The 18,462-nt window shown below is 33.8% G+C and overlaps 2 protein-coding genes across 3 annotated transcripts; one reads left to right on the top strand and one right to left on the bottom strand.

Annotated features, from left to right (window-relative positions):
• Positions 1-13,024: 13,024 nt before the first annotated feature.
• Positions 13,025-16,259, top strand: LOC132935661 (uncharacterized). 2 transcript variants are annotated; one of them, XM_061002263.1, is made up of 3 exons: positions 13,025-13,466; positions 15,020-15,234; positions 15,355-16,259. In XM_061002263.1, the coding sequence occupies exons 1-3, from the start codon at positions 13,171-13,173 to the stop codon at positions 15,537-15,539; spliced, it is 696 nt and encodes a 231-aa protein (XP_060858246.1). In that variant the 5' UTR covers positions 13,025-13,170; the 3' UTR covers positions 15,540-16,259. The 2 variants fall into 2 exon arrangements, with proteins under 2 accessions (XP_060858246.1, XP_060858245.1); XM_061002262.1 differs by having other exon boundaries at positions 15,020-16,259.
• LOC132935660 (uncharacterized) lies at positions 13,507-16,743 on the bottom strand. Its single transcript, XM_061002261.1, has 2 exons — positions 16,291-16,743; positions 13,507-14,477 (listed from the first exon to the last, which is right to left on the bottom strand). The coding sequence occupies exons 1-2, from the start codon at positions 16,460-16,462 to the stop codon at positions 13,717-13,719; spliced, it is 933 nt and encodes a 310-aa protein (XP_060858244.1). The 5' UTR covers positions 16,463-16,743; the 3' UTR covers positions 13,507-13,716.
• Positions 16,744-18,462: the final 1,719 nt, after the last annotated feature.

Below are 18,462 nucleotides of genomic sequence, written 5' to 3'. Positions count from 1 at the left end.
TACACATCAGATATGCCCAAAACAAACCATACAACTCTAGCGACATATGCAGACGATATCGCTATACTAGCATCAAATAAAGACCCAAACATAGCACCCCACGATATACAATACCACTTAAATCTAATCTCCGATTGGACTCAAAAATGGAAAATTAAAATAAACAAAAACAAATCAGTTCAAATAAATTTTTCTCTGAAAAAAAACGAATGTCCACAACTTTTGCTCAATAATTCACCAATTACTGTCCAAAATGTAACCAAATACCTCGGAGTTCGTCTAGATAAAAGACTTACCTGGGCCCAACACACAAAACAGAAAAGAAAACAATCAAACACACGTCTACATCTCCTCCATCCATTATTGTCTTCTTCAATGAATTTAAAAAACAAAATATTAATATACAAGACGATAATTACCCCCCTCTGGTCATATGGTATCCAAATCTGGGGCCAAGCCAAACCATCAAATATAAGATCCATACAAGCTTTCCAGTCTATATGTCTTAGACAAATAACTGGAGCCCCATGGTATATGGACCAACGACGCATTACATAAAGATCTCCAAATCCCAACAGTCAACGAAATAGCAACTCGTCATTACAAAAAGTTTCACTCCAAACTGCACTCGAACCAAAACCCTCTAATTTCCCGCACGTCCTCTTTAACCATCCCCAACAATCTTTCGTGAAGGTTAAAAAGAAAATGGCCAAGAGACGCTCTTGCCTAACGGTCTCCATATTATATGAACCCATCAAATTAAATAGGAGGCACTGTTGATGGACGGTTTTCCCCCCTCAAGACATTCAAGTCATTTTAATTACCTATGTTATCAAATTTACTTATTGTACAAATTGTATAGATTGTAAATATGCTTAAATAAATTAAAAAAAACAAAAAAAAAAAACTTTCTAAGCTTAATTTAGTTGGTTAAAAATATTAAATAATAAATTATGCTATAATATTACAATTAATTGAATATATCTGGTAATTTTTGACATATTTATAGTTTATTATTTATACTACAGCTTCCAAAAAAAAAACATTTAATGCTTCACTTTTAATGTGATTGCTAGTCACCTTTTTCTGGTTAAAAGCTTACATTTTTATATTTAAAATAAAATATTGCTTTTTGTAACTATTTATTGTTAGCTTATTTTTTTTTTTTACTGAATATTATGACTGAGGAGTCCAATACATCAGTTAAATATAATGCGTACCTACTTTAATAATACATTCTTATGAATAGTAATCAAATCATACTATAATACTTTACCTACTAAATTATTTTGTGGTTATGTAGAAATAAGATACACACCCTGTATCAGACGAAGATGACATAGAGCAAATTGTCAAACCAGACTGTTGGGACCTCAAACAAGTTAAATATTTCTCTGATGAGTACCAATGGTTATTTTTAGTGGAGAAAACTTGGGCTGCAAGTATTGTAAAAATACAAATTCAACATTGTTAAAATCAAAAGGTGTTTATTGTGCAAAAGAATGATAAGCAACAAGCTTATCTACGAAAAAAAATATGCAAGCACAGAAGTTCCAAGGCTCATATGCACTGTGAACAGGTAATTGAAAAAAGTACATTTGATGTGATGCCTAAAAAAATAATGAAATTATCTAATATTGAGTCTAAGAAATCTGAGTTTATTTTTTAACTGCAAAAAATCAACGACCGTATAGTGACATGCCTTTTTTTTTTTTTCTTGCTATCGACGACGCTGCCGGGACTGCTTGCGCATTACTTCGACAGCGTCGCCATCGTTTATTATGCATTAAAAATAATGAATAATTAAAAACATGAATACATTATTATCAGATACTATAGTCTTTGTTGAGCCGCCGAGCCGGTTTCTCGGGCCGACCGGAGTCCGCCGCCCTTGACATCGCGTTCCAGATTGCCCCTCTGTCAGCGGTCCTCCTTCATAGCCTGTCCGTTAGGCTTCTTCCGCCTGTCTGGCCCTATCTTCCTCTTCTTTGAGAGTCAGGATCTCTTCAACCATCTTGTAAAAGATCCTGAACGTCTCCTCCGCATTGTAAAGAACATCGGCCCTCACTGAGTGATCCAGCGGCAAGTCCTCGAAGGCAGGGCCGCAGAGAATGGCCGACTATAGTGACATGCCTAAATTTATATATTTACAAACTAAGAATACTTTAGATATGGAACGTGTACTGCAGAGTGATAAGTCTTGCGCTAATATAATTAATCATTCATCGGAAATGAAGAAAATAATATGCCAAGATATAATTGAACATAATAGAAAAATATGTATTATTGTAGATGAGTCGACCACACTTAGTCAAAAAACCATGTTGGTCATTTGTTTGAGAACTGCAATTGCTGTTAACTATTGCCCCTATTAACTATACTTATTCCATCAATGGTTCAAGTGTAACATCGGTTTGTAGTAAGAAAGACTTAGGTATTATCTTTAATTCCGATCTCAATTTTCACTCCCACACTGAAATGATATGCTGCAAAGCCTTAAAAACGCTTGGGTTTGTAATGCGCATATCAAAGGAGTTCAATCTATCTTCCTAATTAAAAACTATATACTGCTCATTGGTCCGTTCACTTTTAGAGTATTCATCGGTCCTATGGGACCCTTATACGGTATCTGACTCATGTCAATTAGAACGTGTTCAGAGACGGTTCTTATCTTGCGCAGCTTTTGTCTTAAAAATAAATCATCCTCCCCACGACTATTTCTTAGTTATGCAGGAACTCAACCTCATTTCACTGGCTGACAGGCGAGTTAACGCTAACATAGAGTTTCTGAATAAACTGGTTGATGGTCGTATAGATGCTCCCTCTCTTCTCTCGATAGTCAATTTCTAAGTTCCTTCCCGTACTACTAGATACCATTCTCCTTTCGTTGTTCCTGCGCACACTACCAATTATGGCAGAAATAATCCGTTAGACCGCATGATGCGGCTGGCCAATGAGAGCACTGTTTATAAAAACTGATACATTTATTATTATATATTTTTATATTTTTTATTATCATTATTATACTTATTATTCTGTAATTATTATCTTATATATATATTTAATTATGTCATTGTATTAATTATTTTAAATTATGTATTATTGTATTATGTTAAACTGTTGAATAGGGCCCAGCCCGTTAACAAATAAATAAAAAGAAATGCTTTGTCAACTACAAACATGTCATCGTTAATCGTTATTATATTATATACACTGTATTGGTCCTACTGTTAATTTATTTGAACCAAGCTGTTATGTTACATCTTGGATACGCAGTGGTAATAGATCAGCTGACGAAGTATGTTGTCCAAAAAGAAATGTTAAAGATAAAGAACATACTTATTAAAATATGTGGTCTCTCTTTAATAAAAAACAATAAATATTAATTTTTTCTTTTAAGATATTATATTATTATTTAATAAAATATATTATATTTATACCTGTTTGGATTTTAAAATGTGTTGCTGAAAAGTGGTATTCAAAATGTATGTAAGGTAGTTGGGGGTGGGGGGAGGAAAAGCCCCCACGGGTCTGTGTTAAATAATTTCGCCCTTGGAACGCAGTTTTTAAATCGTTGGATTGAGCTCCTCTACTTAATGTTTCCCAATTCGAGCACTGATGAGACTAATGTCTAAAAACTATGTATTATTATATGAGACTGCTATCTTAGTATTCACCGAGTTTTGTGTTAGTTATGTATATTATGATATTATAAATCGGTACTACCATTTTTTTTATTATTTGATTAACACTAAATGATCCACAAAAAGTATTGAAGGAAATAATAAAATTACCTACATCTGTAAGCTATGCTTGTGGTAGTGTAGGGAGTCGAAAGATTAAATTAAACTACATAATTAAATAAATGGTAATAAAAATAACAATAATAGAAAGAAAATATATACCTACAGTCAATGTTTCTTATACTAGATTTTGTAATACCGAATCATAAACATAATCACTGACTTATTTCTTTTAAAATCTATTGGAAACGAGTTAAAATTAACAGGATCCATATAGTTAATGAACTTTTGTCCAAAACTCGTTTTTGTGTATAGGTATCACTTTAATATTAAAAGATCTTTATCTATTCCTCAATATAGTGTTTGCCGTTAAAACCACAAAGTATTTTAAAAGTAGGAGCGGTACTGCTTCAATTGCAAATCCGATGAATTCAAAGTGTACTTAAGTGTTAAAAATCTAAAATAATCGTGTAACGTAATAGAATCGCTCCCGACTCTTTTGCTCATATCTCTGCTTATAGTAGCCAGTTTTTTGCGTACTTTGTTTTATCTGTTTTGTTTTAAGTGCGTCCCTATATTGGTGTCATTTTTGTGTCAATTCGATCAAAACTCTCCCCAAAAGGACAACTACTGTGATTTCCTCATACTTATACACGGCCGCCGTAAATACGTAAGTTTTTACTTATTATTATCTGCTCGACGGACACACGGACTGCCTTATCGCGCCGCCCGGTAATTACTTTTGCCGATTTGAGATACGACCCGTTCGCTCTCTACTTACGGCCGCCGTAAATACGTAAGTTTTATTTATTATTATCTGCTCGACGGACACACCGATTCATTATTGCTCCGCCCGGTAATTACTTCTGCCGATTTGAGATACGACCCGTTCACTCTCATCGTATACACTGTGTGCGCAGAAACTTCACTTATACAGTGTGTCGTAGTACACGCCATTTGTCCCTCAACATATACTTCGTTCTTTTCTACTTCTACTTGCCTACTTCAAACTATGTCCAGGCCTTCACCACCTACTACCCGTTCGGGTTCTACAGCTTCCACTACTTCTAAGATATCCACTTCGAACGATGACATCTTAAAAGCTATTCAACATATCCAATCATCTCAAGATAAACTGTTGGCTGACCACAAATCCCTAGGTTCAGACCTTAAAACGAGTATCAATGCTCTTACATCGCGATTTGATTCGCTCTCACTTGAAATTTCTGAACTCCGTACCAAAGTTGACCTCCTTGAATCTAAGGTTCTAACTCTAGAGTCAAAGACTTCAAATCCATCAACTGTCCCATCCACCCAAATTTCGGATGTCTTACAAGAATTTACCGAGCGTGATCGATGCAAACTCAATGTCATTATGTATGGTCTACCTGAATCCACGTCGAGCGATCTCCCTACTAAAATCAACGACGACAAGGTCTCGGTACGTGACATATTTTCTAAACTCTCTACTGATTTAAACTCTGATTTCAAATCGTTTCGACTTGGTAAACCAACCCCATCTTCAACTCGACCTCTAAAAGTTATTTTTGGCTCCTGTGAAGCTGCTTCTGCTGTTCTGACGTCCTATCGTCAAGCTAAAATCCATAATTCGTCTCTTCTACCACTTACTAGCATTGTACGTGACAAAACTTCACTTGAACGTCAACAACTTCGTACCTGTCACCTTGAGTTAGACCGTCGAGTTGCTGCAGGCGAAAACAACCTAACCATCACGTTCAAAAACGGTTCTCCGTGCGTAATTTCCCGTTCAAAAAACGACATCCGAGTTCAACATCATCCTAAACAATAAACATCGCCAACACCCCCATTACATACAACATCAATGGATTCTACCAGAATTGTCACGGCCTTCGTACTAAACTTGTAAATTTTAATTGTAATACTGCATGTTTTAACTATTTCTTTATTGTTCTTACGGAAACTTGGCTCACTAACAGTTTTTACTCTTCTGAGCTTGGTCTCGATAATTACAATATATATAGATGCGACAGGTCTCCACAAACCAGCTCCTTTAATCGCGGTGGTGGTGTGTTAGTAGCTGTTCGTAAAGACATTAATTCCTCCCCCCTTATTGTACCCTATAATAATGTTGAGCAAATATTTGTCCGCTTCTCTCTTAACTCCTTGAATATTATAATTAGCAGTGTATATATACCACCCTCGTCACCCATTGAGCTTTATACCACTCATCTAAACACAATTGATTTTATTGTTCAAAACTACCCAAACCATTGTTTTATCCTCACTGGTGATTATAATCTTCCATTCATTTCATGGTCAAATGATGCACATGGCCTATGTTTCCTATCGCAAACAATCTCTGAATATACTGCCATTCCTGAAAGACTCGCCATTCATGGATTCTTCCAACATAACTACATACTAAATTCTCACCAATCTCTTCTCGATCTCATATTCTCTAACCTATACTCCATAACTGTTAAACATGCTCTTGACCCTGTCGTGCCTCCTGACACGTACCATCCATCTCTCTTACTCTCTATAAATCTCCCCATTCATGCTCCTCTACCTGCTTCCCTCAAATCATTTTATAACTTTAGTAAGGCTGATTACATGCAGATCACCAACTTCTTTAACTATTTCAATTGGAAAAGTACCTTTCTGTCATACTCCCCTGATGATTCCACGTCTGTCTTCCTTGATGCTCTCCATTATTCAATTTTAACTTTCGTTCCGAAAATCTCTTTTCGTCCCTCAACTTTCCCCTCTTGGTACACTAAGGAGCTCAAAGAACTTGTGTTTGCTAAGTCTCGCGCTCATGCCAAGTTTAAGTCATCCCAGCTATTATCAGATTACAAGCATTTTTCATTTCTCCGCGCTAAATTTAAATTCATCTCCAAACAATGCTACCGCAATTTTGTCTCTCGTACCGAATCATCCCTATTACACAACCCCCAATATTTTTGGAGTTTTATCAGAAAAAACCGCTCTTCTCAATCTATACCTTCATGTGTTTCACTACAAAGCAATGTACATCTCTTCCCGACACTGCTAACCTTTTTGCTACTTACTTCTCCTCTGTGTTCACTCAGCCTTCACCGACTCCGTCCCAAACACCTCATCCTATCTGCCTCTTTCCGCTCCCGTCAAATTCCTATTTTTCGATCAGTGACGTCTACAAATGCTTATGTTCCCTTCGCAATGTCAAATCTGTTGGTCCTGATGGTATCCAGGGTGATTTCTTGTACAAACTTCGATCTGTTCTTGCAGAACCATTATGGTTATTGTTTAGGCGTTCTATCGACTCGGGTATTTTTCCGTCTGCACTTAAACTTGGCTCTATTAGACCCATACTTAAGTCTGGTGATTCAACTGATGTTTCAAACTATCGTCCCATAACTATCCTCCCACATTTATCCAAAATATTTGAAACGCTTGTTCTTAATTCGATTCGTTCTCCCTTGAACCATATCCTAATTGATGAGCAGCATGGCTTCCGTCCTGGAAGATCTACTCTTACTTGTAACCTTAGTCTACATTCATATATATATGATTCTTTTCACGATAATTGCCAAGTAGATGTAATCTACACAGATTTCTCCAAGGCTTTCGACCGTGTTGATCACAATCATCTTATATCGACTCTAGACTCCATAGGAATCGGCGAACCATTACTTTCCTGGTTTCGCTCATACATTTCAAATAGGATCCAATGGGTAACTGTTGATTCCACCTCTTCGGACCGCTTTACCCCCTCCTCAGGTGTACCACAAGGTGCTGTTCTTTCTCCTCTCCTGTTTGCCCTATTCGTAAACTCGGCGGTCTCCGTCCTCCAGCATGCCAAACTCCTTATCTTTTCTGATGATATGAAAATCTTTTTCCGTATAAAATCCACCTCTGACTGTCACCTTCTTCAAAACGACCTTCAACGATTAGTTGCGTGGGGTGAATCTTTGGGGCTAGCTCTTAATATAGCTAAATGTTCAGTTATGACTTTTAGTCGTATTAATGCTGTAATCGAGCATATTTACACCGTAAACAATACCGCCTTAAAAACCTGTAATAATTATGTAAAGGATTTAGGATTTACTCTCACACGGAACTTGTGCCCTAATATGCATATTCAGATAATATGTTGTAAGGCTCTTAAACTGCTTGGTTTCATAAACCGTGTCTCTTCTGATTTCCACTTGCTCTCCCCTTTAAAAACTCTTTTCTGCTCCCTAGTCCGTCCCATCCTTGAGCATGGTTCCGTCCTCAGGGATCCGTCCACCGCTTCCGCACGTAGCATGATAGAAAGGGTTCAAAAAAAATTCCTCCGTCAAGCTGCTTACAAACTAAAGATAGTCTGTCCACCCCACGATTACACACCAATCCAACACCTCTTTTCCTTAGAAAGCCTCACCGATCGTCGTCATTCAGCTAACCTGACATTTCTATCCAATCTCCTTTCATCTAAAATTGACAGTCCTGAATTACTATCTCATGTCTCATTTAATGTCCCCTCTCGCCGTACACGATCATCTGTTCCATTTCATATACCTTTCTCTTCCTCAAACTACTATCTTAACTCACCAATCATCCGTCTTATGCGCATTGCCAACACTGACCCTTCATTCTCTTTCTGATATTGAGCCACGTTTCCATACACTATTAAAACTATTATTATTATACTTTTATATTAATTAAAGGGTTCGTCCCGTATTGTAAAATAAAATAAAATAAAAATAAAGACTTACCTAACCTAGTTAGGCTAATTATTATCTATGGGTTGAATTAATATTAAAATATTTTTTTTTTTATTCGTCTCTATGGTGATAGACAAAGTGTTATAAATTTATATCCTATTTTTAGCGGTTTTTCTTAATTTGTTTTCTAAAAATGACCCCTCTAAAGTACCATTTTGGTTAGGTCATGGTGGGAAAATCAATACATTCATCGCTCCGCTCAGTCTGAAAACGTGACCACTTTCTATAGGGCATGTTAATTATAGAATAATTTAGAAATTCCTGATCAAAATTCATTCATTTATGTTTGTGGATATATTACGAGTAAATGTCTAACCAAACACTCGTGTGAAATATGTTTAAAGCATGCAAAAACACAAAAAAGTAGATTCTTCATTTTTGTTAAAAAATCTCCTAAGTTTGCTATGTCGAATGCTAAGTTTACTTATATTTAATTGTACATCTTAAACGGAGACAACAAATGTTAGTGTTACGTCCTCTTAATAAATGCCCTCATCTACGATATAATATCAACTAACCAATTAGTTTTCAGTACAAGACGCATAACAGACGTTAATCGCCTTATAGACATTATCGACATATCAAAATCATTAAAGTACGATTGAAAAATAATTTGACAACATATCTTGAGCTTGTGTAGAAAAATATTATTGGTGGTCAATTTATTACCACTTCAAGGGCCGCCTATATTGTTAACTATAAATTATTACGGTTACACATTAGACGGTTAGTATATGAATTTGGAGTTTTGACACTACCAAAGACTACCCATGACCAAAGGAGAACACTTTGTTCGTGACCTATGAGCCGCACCACGTGTGACCCAAGGGTCAAATCGGTGGAACTCATAGGTTTTTTACACGCATCAAGAAGTGAAAGTTGAAGATTTATGTGGGGGAAAAAATGATATTAATTAAGAAAAATGAAACAATAAGGGTGAAGTTTAAGGTAATCGTGAGGTTTTTAGGACATAGTAAATAATAGTTATAATATTGGCACGGGTGTGAAGTTGGAGGACCAAACCTAGGGGACTATTTTCTCGGACGGGTAGAGATAAGAAACATTGTATACACGGTTGCGTTTTATTATATTCGAGGCACCCGACATTTGTATTACTGTCAACCACAAGATGGCGCCATAGTAATCAGCGACCGACCATCCCAGGGGACCGTTTTTCGTTCGGCCACAGTGCCAGTACCCATGCGCTGTTATTAATTTTTTTGAACATGTTCCGGAAGGTGGCGCAAGTTTAAACCTATATATTCGGAAAGCCAGAAAAATTCCCTATAAGACGTTCATAATTCAAAAGTGTACACGACTTTCGGGGACATAGTAATATGCGACAGACCAGCCCAGTGGACCGTTTTTCGTATTTTTGGAAAATTTCCTATAAGACGTTCATTTACTTATCTTTATTATTATGAGCCACCATAAATTGGTGGCTTTCAAAAATTGATTATAGGCCAATTAAAATAGGAGTAAGTTCAATTAAGAAATTGATACTTACTCTCATACTATCGTGAGTTGTATAAAACGTGGTCTGTTATATCTTTGATTCACTTCTCGTTCGAGAGGAGTTTTTTTTTTATTATTTACATGACTTTTTAATGTTAATAGTAATTAGTATTGTTTTAATGATTTTAAAATTTTTTATAATATGTATCTTGCTATTATATAATATTGATTTTTCACGCTACATTGAAGAAGTTCGTTTCAAAATTATAGTAGGTGTAATAACTCAGAATGTTCATCGAATGAGAGTTTCCTAATGTGAGAAATCTTGAGTTTTCAATTAGCAGTATATTTTTGGTTTTTAATAGGTATTGGTCTATAATAATAATGGAATAATCTGCAGATAGCGTCCCATGGTTCGTTTCAATAGATTATACCATAATACTATAATATTTTCTACAATAAATTGTATTCCTTAAAAAGGTTGGTAAGTGGATGTCACTCTGCTATACATTAGATTACAAGTGAGTCACTGTAATGAATGCTGTTAAATTTTGAATTCAATGATATAACTAACGATAGGCAAATATATTATAGTGAATATGCAACAATAGGCTAGGCAACGTCAGCAAAAGAAAATAAGTTGTTATTCGAAAAAAAAAATAGAAAATATACCTTCTTTAATAGATTGATAAAATGAAATTGTTGTAGCTTTGTCGTCTATCCTAGTATCCTTGGTTTAAACCCGTGCCGTACCTATTATTTAATGCGTTTTCCGCCATTTCGCAGTCGCAAATTGTTTTTTCAATCGCGATTTCGTAAACAGCTTACGGACGGGGACGAACACGCGCATATAACATACTAAAAGTCTCCCTCCCCTTTTTTTTTAGTTAAGTATTTCTCAGCCGTGTTTTAACTTAGGGTAACCGTATCTTCACCAAACGGGAGTTAATATTTTTCGTGTTTCTTGTACTTAAAAAATTACGTAGTTATGGGGTTTTTGAAATTTTAATTTTCATTTGATCTCTACAAAAGTCGAGATCCTGATATTTTGGCGTACGCCGATTTGAAAAGGATTTATGGTCAAAGTGTGTACGAACATTATTTCGCCCATAACCGGGGTAGCAAAAAGTTAAAAACACGTTATGTGATTATTCGTATTTCCTTATGGTATAATATATATATCCGTTTAACATTTTGAGTAATAATTATTTTGAACTTTTTTCGTCATATTTACATATTTAACGTTTTACCCTTAGATCCGTGCTGTTTGTGTGTATGATTGCCAGCGTAGTAGTTTCTAAGTTTAAATAATATTAATAATTGTTGGTATATAACATATTCTAATAAAAAGTTGACCTAAAGCGTAATCGTTTGATTTATTTATTTTTTTTTTTTATTAATTAAACATAAGACTTTCCTAGACTAAGGCTATCTAAATCTAGGGATATTGAAAGTTTACATAATTTTTAACATTATAACATGATAATTAAAATTTTTTAGTACTATGGATTGCAATTGGTATAAAATATAGTATGACATATAAAATTAATGATATTTGTTAGCATGAGCAAAATGTATACAAATAGATAAAATAGCAACGTGTTTATATAAACTAAAGTAAATAAAGATAAGTAATTGTAGGTATGGTCTGATATACGATGAAAAGATAGATAAAAAGGGAAAAACCTGTACACTATGGACAGAAACGTTTATTGACAATCTCGGTAAGGAGATTAATTAGTGGAGTAATTAGAGTTAAAATTAGAAATAAATTCTGATAAAACATTTGTGATGGGTTCCATGGAAGAGGTTACCGTTTTGGTCGCTGCAGCATAGGATTTCCTTGAAAGCTGCCGAGCATGATCTCCTGGGACATCGTTTGACGAAGACTTTGTAGGCGTTGGTACATTTGTATTTTTGCGTTTTTTTGTAACGGATTGATAAACACGGCATCCTTTGTAGTTGGCAGTGTGTACCTCAGAACAGAGTGCGCATTTGGCTGGACTAGCTTGGTCCTTTGTGCAGTTCACGGAGCGGTGGTCTCCACCGCATTTGACGCACCTAGATTCATGTTGACAGTAGTTATCGGTATGGCCGTAGGCTTGACAATTATGGCACTGAGGCGGACCACGGCGGGACAGATGAGGTTTTTCGATTATAACTTTGGTATCAAGTAGCGAAGTGATATTGAAAATATCTTTGTTATTATTCTGACGATATAAATCAACAAAAAATAATGGGAGACCGCGTCTATTTTTATCTTGGACATTGATAACTTGTTTCACAGAATGTCCTTCTTCCGACAAGGCGACAGAAATTTCCGTACACAATGTGGAATGGTGGAGATTTCTTATTGCGACTCTGAATGAGCGATTAACGCGAGCTTGAAAAATATGAAAACTGGAATCAGTTTAATTAATCGTTTGATTTAATTTACGATGTCTTTTTAGTTTAATAATTTCCGTTAGTGAAATCTTTTTACAAAGATTTTATGAATTATTTTTATTTTATTTGTTTTCGTAATTTTGGTCAGTCTTTATTTACGACGGAGTGCGTAAACAATTATAATATAATCCAGGGGCGCCAGCTACTTATGTATGTAAAACATAAATTTAATTTTGCACCCACAGCTGATTTTCTGTGGGCGCCCCTGACAGTCTTGTTAAGTAATCGAATACTTGTATTTTAATACTTTTTTTGTATTTCAAATACTTTTTGATTTAATTTAAAATCACATTTATGTCACCCTTCTTCTCCACCCACTCCATAATCAAAAACTCTGGGAACCACATTCAATGTAAAAACTAACAAGTAATAAATTTAGTACTGTATATGTAACATAACTTATTCATTTAGAACGGATTCTATTTGACGAATAATAACAATAATAATAATAGCTCGTCTGACTCGGGATCGTGCCTTGCTAGAAACAATAATTCAATTTAAAAATATAATTAATAATATATATATATATATGATATTATAATATACAATAAGCGATGATCGTCGGCCGGAAATCGGGAGAAATAATTCAAAAATAGCTAGATTAACCACAAATTAGTCAATACATGTATGGGGAATTTGTCATAATTAGAGCTCTTTCACACGAAGCCACTATGGCAGCGCCACCATGGTCGCGCCACCAGAAAAGCATCGCCACAGTTCATGCTTCCAGAAGCGCCTCTGTGATTTTAATTTTCGATAGAATTTAGAATAGAATATAATTTTAATTTAGTTCCAAAATGGAAGTGGAAGAGGTTGCATGTGTAGCATATCTGTACGCTCGTGTTGTACGTAAACGAAAAAAAAATAGAAAATATTGGGTACACCCACTACTGTCTGATCGTTCTACGAAAGGTCTATTCAATTTATTTTATAATGATTTAAGAAAATATGAAGACAAATTTTTTAACTATTTAAGAATGTCTGTTAGTTCATTTGATGAATTAATGGAACAACTTCAAGACGATTTAACGGGTCAACAAACAAATATGAGAGAATGTATTTCACCTCTTGAAAAATTAGTCGTAACTTTAAGGTAAAGTATAATTTTGTTTAATAAATACTTACGTGTACGTACAAGCTATTAATAAACTATAATATTGATCTTCTTAAAACATTTTTATTTTAAAGATGAATGTCAAATACAAAACCTATATTATAATACCCTTATTATAAAAATACCTATTACAAATTAAAAACATAGACATATTAAAATGAAAAAACACAATACATATCCACTATCTGTTTTAAAATTAGATGGTGTACTTTTAGTATTATAATTTATTTTAGTTGAATATATCTGTCTGTATAAATGAGTCTGTAGAATTTTCTGTTGAAGCATAGCTTGGTGAGGGCAGTGGAGTTGAAGTACTTGACTGATGTTGTGTTACAGATGTAGATCTTATTTGACTATTGAATTGATTTTGTAAAACTCTTTGAGAATTTGTATCTGAATGTAGTTGGGTTGTTTGATATATAGGATGATAACTTGTATATGGAGACATTACATTTTGGCTGCTAAGATTATATTGTTGAGGATGATGAGACATACTTAAAGAAACTGATTGCATATTCATTTGAGCATTATTTATTACTTTCATTAAATCCATTTTAACTGAAAAACGTAAATGCTCAGGTATTTCTTTCAGAGGCTTTAATAAAGATAATAAAAACAATCTATCGGCGTCTTCTTCATAGTTTTTCGTTTGTTCTTTACGAAGTTCTACACTTTGGTGTAATGCGTTAATTATTTCGTTTTCAACTGAATTTCTTTGATTAACCTTTTTTTTCTTAGAATTAGGTTCGTTATTCAATACATTAGTATTAAAAGGACCTCCTAAATCATCTCCACTTTCATCAGCATCTGGTATTATATTTGTTTCTGTGGGTTTATTTTGAATAATTGGTTTTAAAAATAATAACTGATTGTAGTAAACATATGGATTTTTTCTGGAAGTTTCAGACCCTGATTTAAGTTTTTTAATTCTGCTCAATTCTCTTGAAAAACAATCACGTAAACTTTTCCATTTGCGTTGTAAATTTATTCCTAAAAAAATAATCGTACATAAAAATATATAGGTTGCGCTTTAAATTTAAAACTACATCATGCATTTTTTAATTATTAAAAAATGTATAAACATATATACTATTTATTTTATCCATTTTTAATAATATTTACAAAATTTCAATTTTTAGTTAAAAATAAGTTAAGTAAGACCTTTCAAATGTACCAACTAGGAATCTACAATATTTTTAAGATAAAGTCAAATGTAAATTACTTTTATTGCTATATATATACTTTAATCTCTTATTTAACATACATAGTTTAAAATATTTGGTATAGTATTTTATTAAATTATTAAACGGATATTATATATATATATAGGGTTATAGATACCTATGTCAAATAAAGTGTTACACCATTATTAATTATATTGCAATATATATATAAATATAGGGAGGTAAATTGTTCAAAAATTTAAAACTATGAAATGTACATAATATAATAAAAAGTGTTATATTATGACTTTTTTTTTCCCGAATACCTCAATACGATACCTAAATTATTTGGTTCTAATTTTTATGCAGATACCTTGCCAGTGGATGTTCTTTTACGGAATTACACCATGAATATCGTCTAGGAATTTCTACTATTTCTGGATTTGTTACTCAAGTTTGTGAGGCTATATGGAATAGATTGAAAGATGAATGTATGCCTCAACCATCAACACAAATGTGGCTCGAAATTGCAAATAAATTTGAAACATTTGCAAATTTTCCTAATTGTATAGGCGCCGTCGACGGTAAGCATATCAGAGTAATTAAGCCCACCGACACTGGTTCATTGTATTACAATTACAAACATTATTTTTCGATTGTATTGATTGGTATTTGTGATGCCAACTATTCATTTGTATCCATAGATGTAGGTGCTTATGGAAAGAGTAGTGATTCTTCAATTTTTAAAGAATCTATGTTCTATAAAAAAATGATGAATAATTCTCTGAATATTCCTAATCCAAAACCGATTTCAACGTTGAACTCAGAACCAATGCCATATGTAATAGTAGGTGACGAAGCGTTTGGATTATCGGAAAATATAATGTGACCATATGGTGGAAAAAATTTAACCATGACAAAAAAAATATTCAACTATCGGCTGTCGAGAGCTCGTAGATACATAGAATGTACATTTGGAATCCTTTCCAATAAATGGAGGATTTTTCATCGACCATTAAACGTGAAACTTGATTTGGCTCAAAATATAATCAAAGCTTGTTGTATCTTACACAACTTTGTACGGGCAAGAGATGGATATCGGTATGATGATACTTTAACAGTTCAAGGATTGGAAAATATAGAAAACACAAATGTAACAAGAGGATCACAAAATGCTCAAACTGTGAGAGATAAGTACGCAAATTATTTTGTAACCGATGGTCAAGTTGAATGGCAGTATAGTAAAATTTAAGTTTTTATATCTAAATAAAATTTAAATATTATATAAATAATTCTTAACGTAAATAAAATATTTGAATATATAAATAAAGTTAAATTTATGTAGTTTGTACAATGTAGTAATAATAATAGAAAATAATTTACGAAAAAGTAGGTAATATACATTTTGGATATTTTAATATTTTTTTTGTTTATTATTTGAATCGCGGACGAAAAGTCCGAGCACATTTTTACTGTCAGAAAAAAACTCCGAAAATACAAAATATTCTATTAATTTTCATTTATAATTATATTATATATATTATTACTGTAGTGATCGGTTTCTATTTTTTTAAATTTTGATATTTTGTCCTCGGAGTTTTTGACCGGAGATTTTCATTCTATTTTATATTACTACTCACCAATTTCCTTTTTCTCTTGGATTGTGTTTTCTTCACAGGAAAATATATCTGTAAGTTCTTCCCAACATTTCTTTTTAATATCACGATTAGAATAATCGCTACAAGCAGAGTTCCATATTGCCGGGCGATTTTCTATTTCAATAATAAACTTTTCCGAATCAAAGTTATCCATGTTAAATAAAAAAACTGGCAAAATAAAAAATGTCAACACGCGCCACTGGCTGTGATACGAATGAAAAGATTACGCGTGTTTACATTAGAACTATGTAAATTTAGTTGGTCGCGCTTCTATTTTGGTCGCGCGTTTGTTATGTCTGGTCGCTACAACTCCTATGAGTGGCGCGGCCAACTTGGTGGTACCACCATGTGTGAATACGCTAGTTTAATTATTAATATCTTATGGTGGCGCGACCATGGTGGCGCTGCCATGGTGGCTTCGTGTGAAAGAGCTCTTAAGCTCGATCGTTGGCCGCTAGGAGACACTCGACTGCGGCAAGGCGGTATTAATAAACATTATATTATGCCGCCGCCGCCGCCGCCGCGTAGCCGTTTAGATTGAGCCTTGCCTGTACATAATTCATTCTGTAATCTGTATTCTGAACTCGAAGTCGTAACTCCTGTCCTGTACTGCTACGCGAACAAGTCGTAAGTACTATGTTGAATATTACCTCTAGTATAATATGATACATTTAATATTTTTACGTATCTACACCGATTAAATTTTAAATAAGTGTAATGATTGTATCTATTCAATTTTTTAATACGAGCTAATATTTAAAAGAAAACAATTTGATGAAACACATTTTCTAAAAATTAAGATATTTTTTTTAGCATTCAATAATTTTATTTTGTTGCTTCGATATTTCTTTAATGTATTTTAACTCTGTGTATTATATTAAATTACTTTACAGCTTACAATTTAATTAAATCATTATTAATTTTGGTTTTTCAAGTTGTTTGTATTACATTGGTTGATTTGATTTACAAGTATTGTCATGACACCCCAATGCTGTCTATAATGACGTCTGCAATTATTTGAGTTTGACAAATAATTTTTTTACCTACCTAATAATTATTGTTTTTGTATTGCTAATAATCAAATTTTTACATCAATGATATTATTACGAACAACAATTTGATTTATTATGATTGATTTAGTTCTGTATACAGTTTGGTACAGTTTAAAAATAATTTCAGTTAATTTTCTTTGTTTAATATACATAATATATTTATTGTAAATCTATGCTATAAACTAACTTTCATTGGTTGAATAAATAACTAATATTAAGTAGTAAATATTGTTGAATTTATTTTTTTCATTTTAAAATTTAAATCATTAAAGTAATGACATTTTTTTTTTTTATTAACATTGAGCCTGGTAACTTAGGGCGTTAGCTATCTTTTTTTTGTTTATTTGTAGGTTGTTAGTATGTGGGGAACGGTTTAAAACACGTTTTGTATGTGTGGCAAGGATTGGTTGCTAAAAATCCCAGGTGGTTACCCATCCGAGAACTAACAACTCTGGCCGCTACATACACTCAGTGCGTTTCCACAGTTGAGTGTACGCACTGCGCCACACCAAGCCACAATAACGACATTTATTTGATATAAATATGTAATTTACTGTTGTATAGTGTGCGCCGTGCCGCTCCTACTTTTAAAAATCGCGGTTAGCGACAACGACTCGCGCAATGCTGTGGACGGGAAGGGGCGAACTCACAAGATATTACCTCGTACAAGTCTTATGGATTGGATTGATGCGTAATGACGCGATATATATATTTTTTACACAATAATAATCAATGTAAACGCCGTGTACAATGTAACACGCGCTACACCAATAATAATAATAATAATAATTTGAACAATTAAACAATAATAATAATTTTACAATATGACCTGATCGACACCTCGGGGACAGGTCACTGGTCAGCACGGTCCTCGCTGGAAATGCGACAGCGTCTTCCTCGTCAACAACCAAAATCGGCACTGCGGCGCAGTTGAACGACGGCCCAGCGTTGACACGTATAATAAATAAATTCGGTGGTGCGCGGTGACACAATCCGTCAAACTTAGACTGTCTCCAAGTTTACGACGGTATAGACGTGCACCAATTATAATCGTAAATAATAAATAATTAATAATAATGACCACGAGGTCTAAACACAGCCA

The sequence above is a fragment of the Metopolophium dirhodum genome, chromosome 1 (genome assembly GCF_019925205.1).
Source record: "Metopolophium dirhodum isolate CAU chromosome 1, ASM1992520v1, whole genome shotgun sequence".
Taxonomy (NCBI): Eukaryota; Metazoa; Arthropoda; class Insecta; order Hemiptera; family Aphididae; genus Metopolophium; species Metopolophium dirhodum.
Note: the sequence above shows the minus strand (reverse complement) of the source record. Positions and strands in the feature narration are given on the sequence as shown.

Bases quoted from the DNA above. Each gene is read 5' to 3' on its own strand.
- LOC132935661 (XM_061002262.1), top strand. From the start codon at position 13,171: ATGGAAGTGGAAGAGGTTGCATGTGTAGCATATCTGTACGCTCGTGTT. The intron at 13,467-15,019 runs GTAAAGTATAAT...ATTTTTATGCAG, and splicing joins AAATTAGTCGTAACTTTAAG to ATACCTTGCCAGTGGATGTT.
- LOC132935660 (XM_061002261.1), bottom strand. From the start codon at position 16,462: ATGGATAACTTTGATTCGGAAAAGTTTATTATTGAAATAGAAAATCGC. The intron at 14,478-16,290 runs GTGAGTAGTAAT...TTATTTTTTTAG, and splicing joins CCAAGAGAAAAAGGAAATTG to GAATAAATTTACAACGCAAA.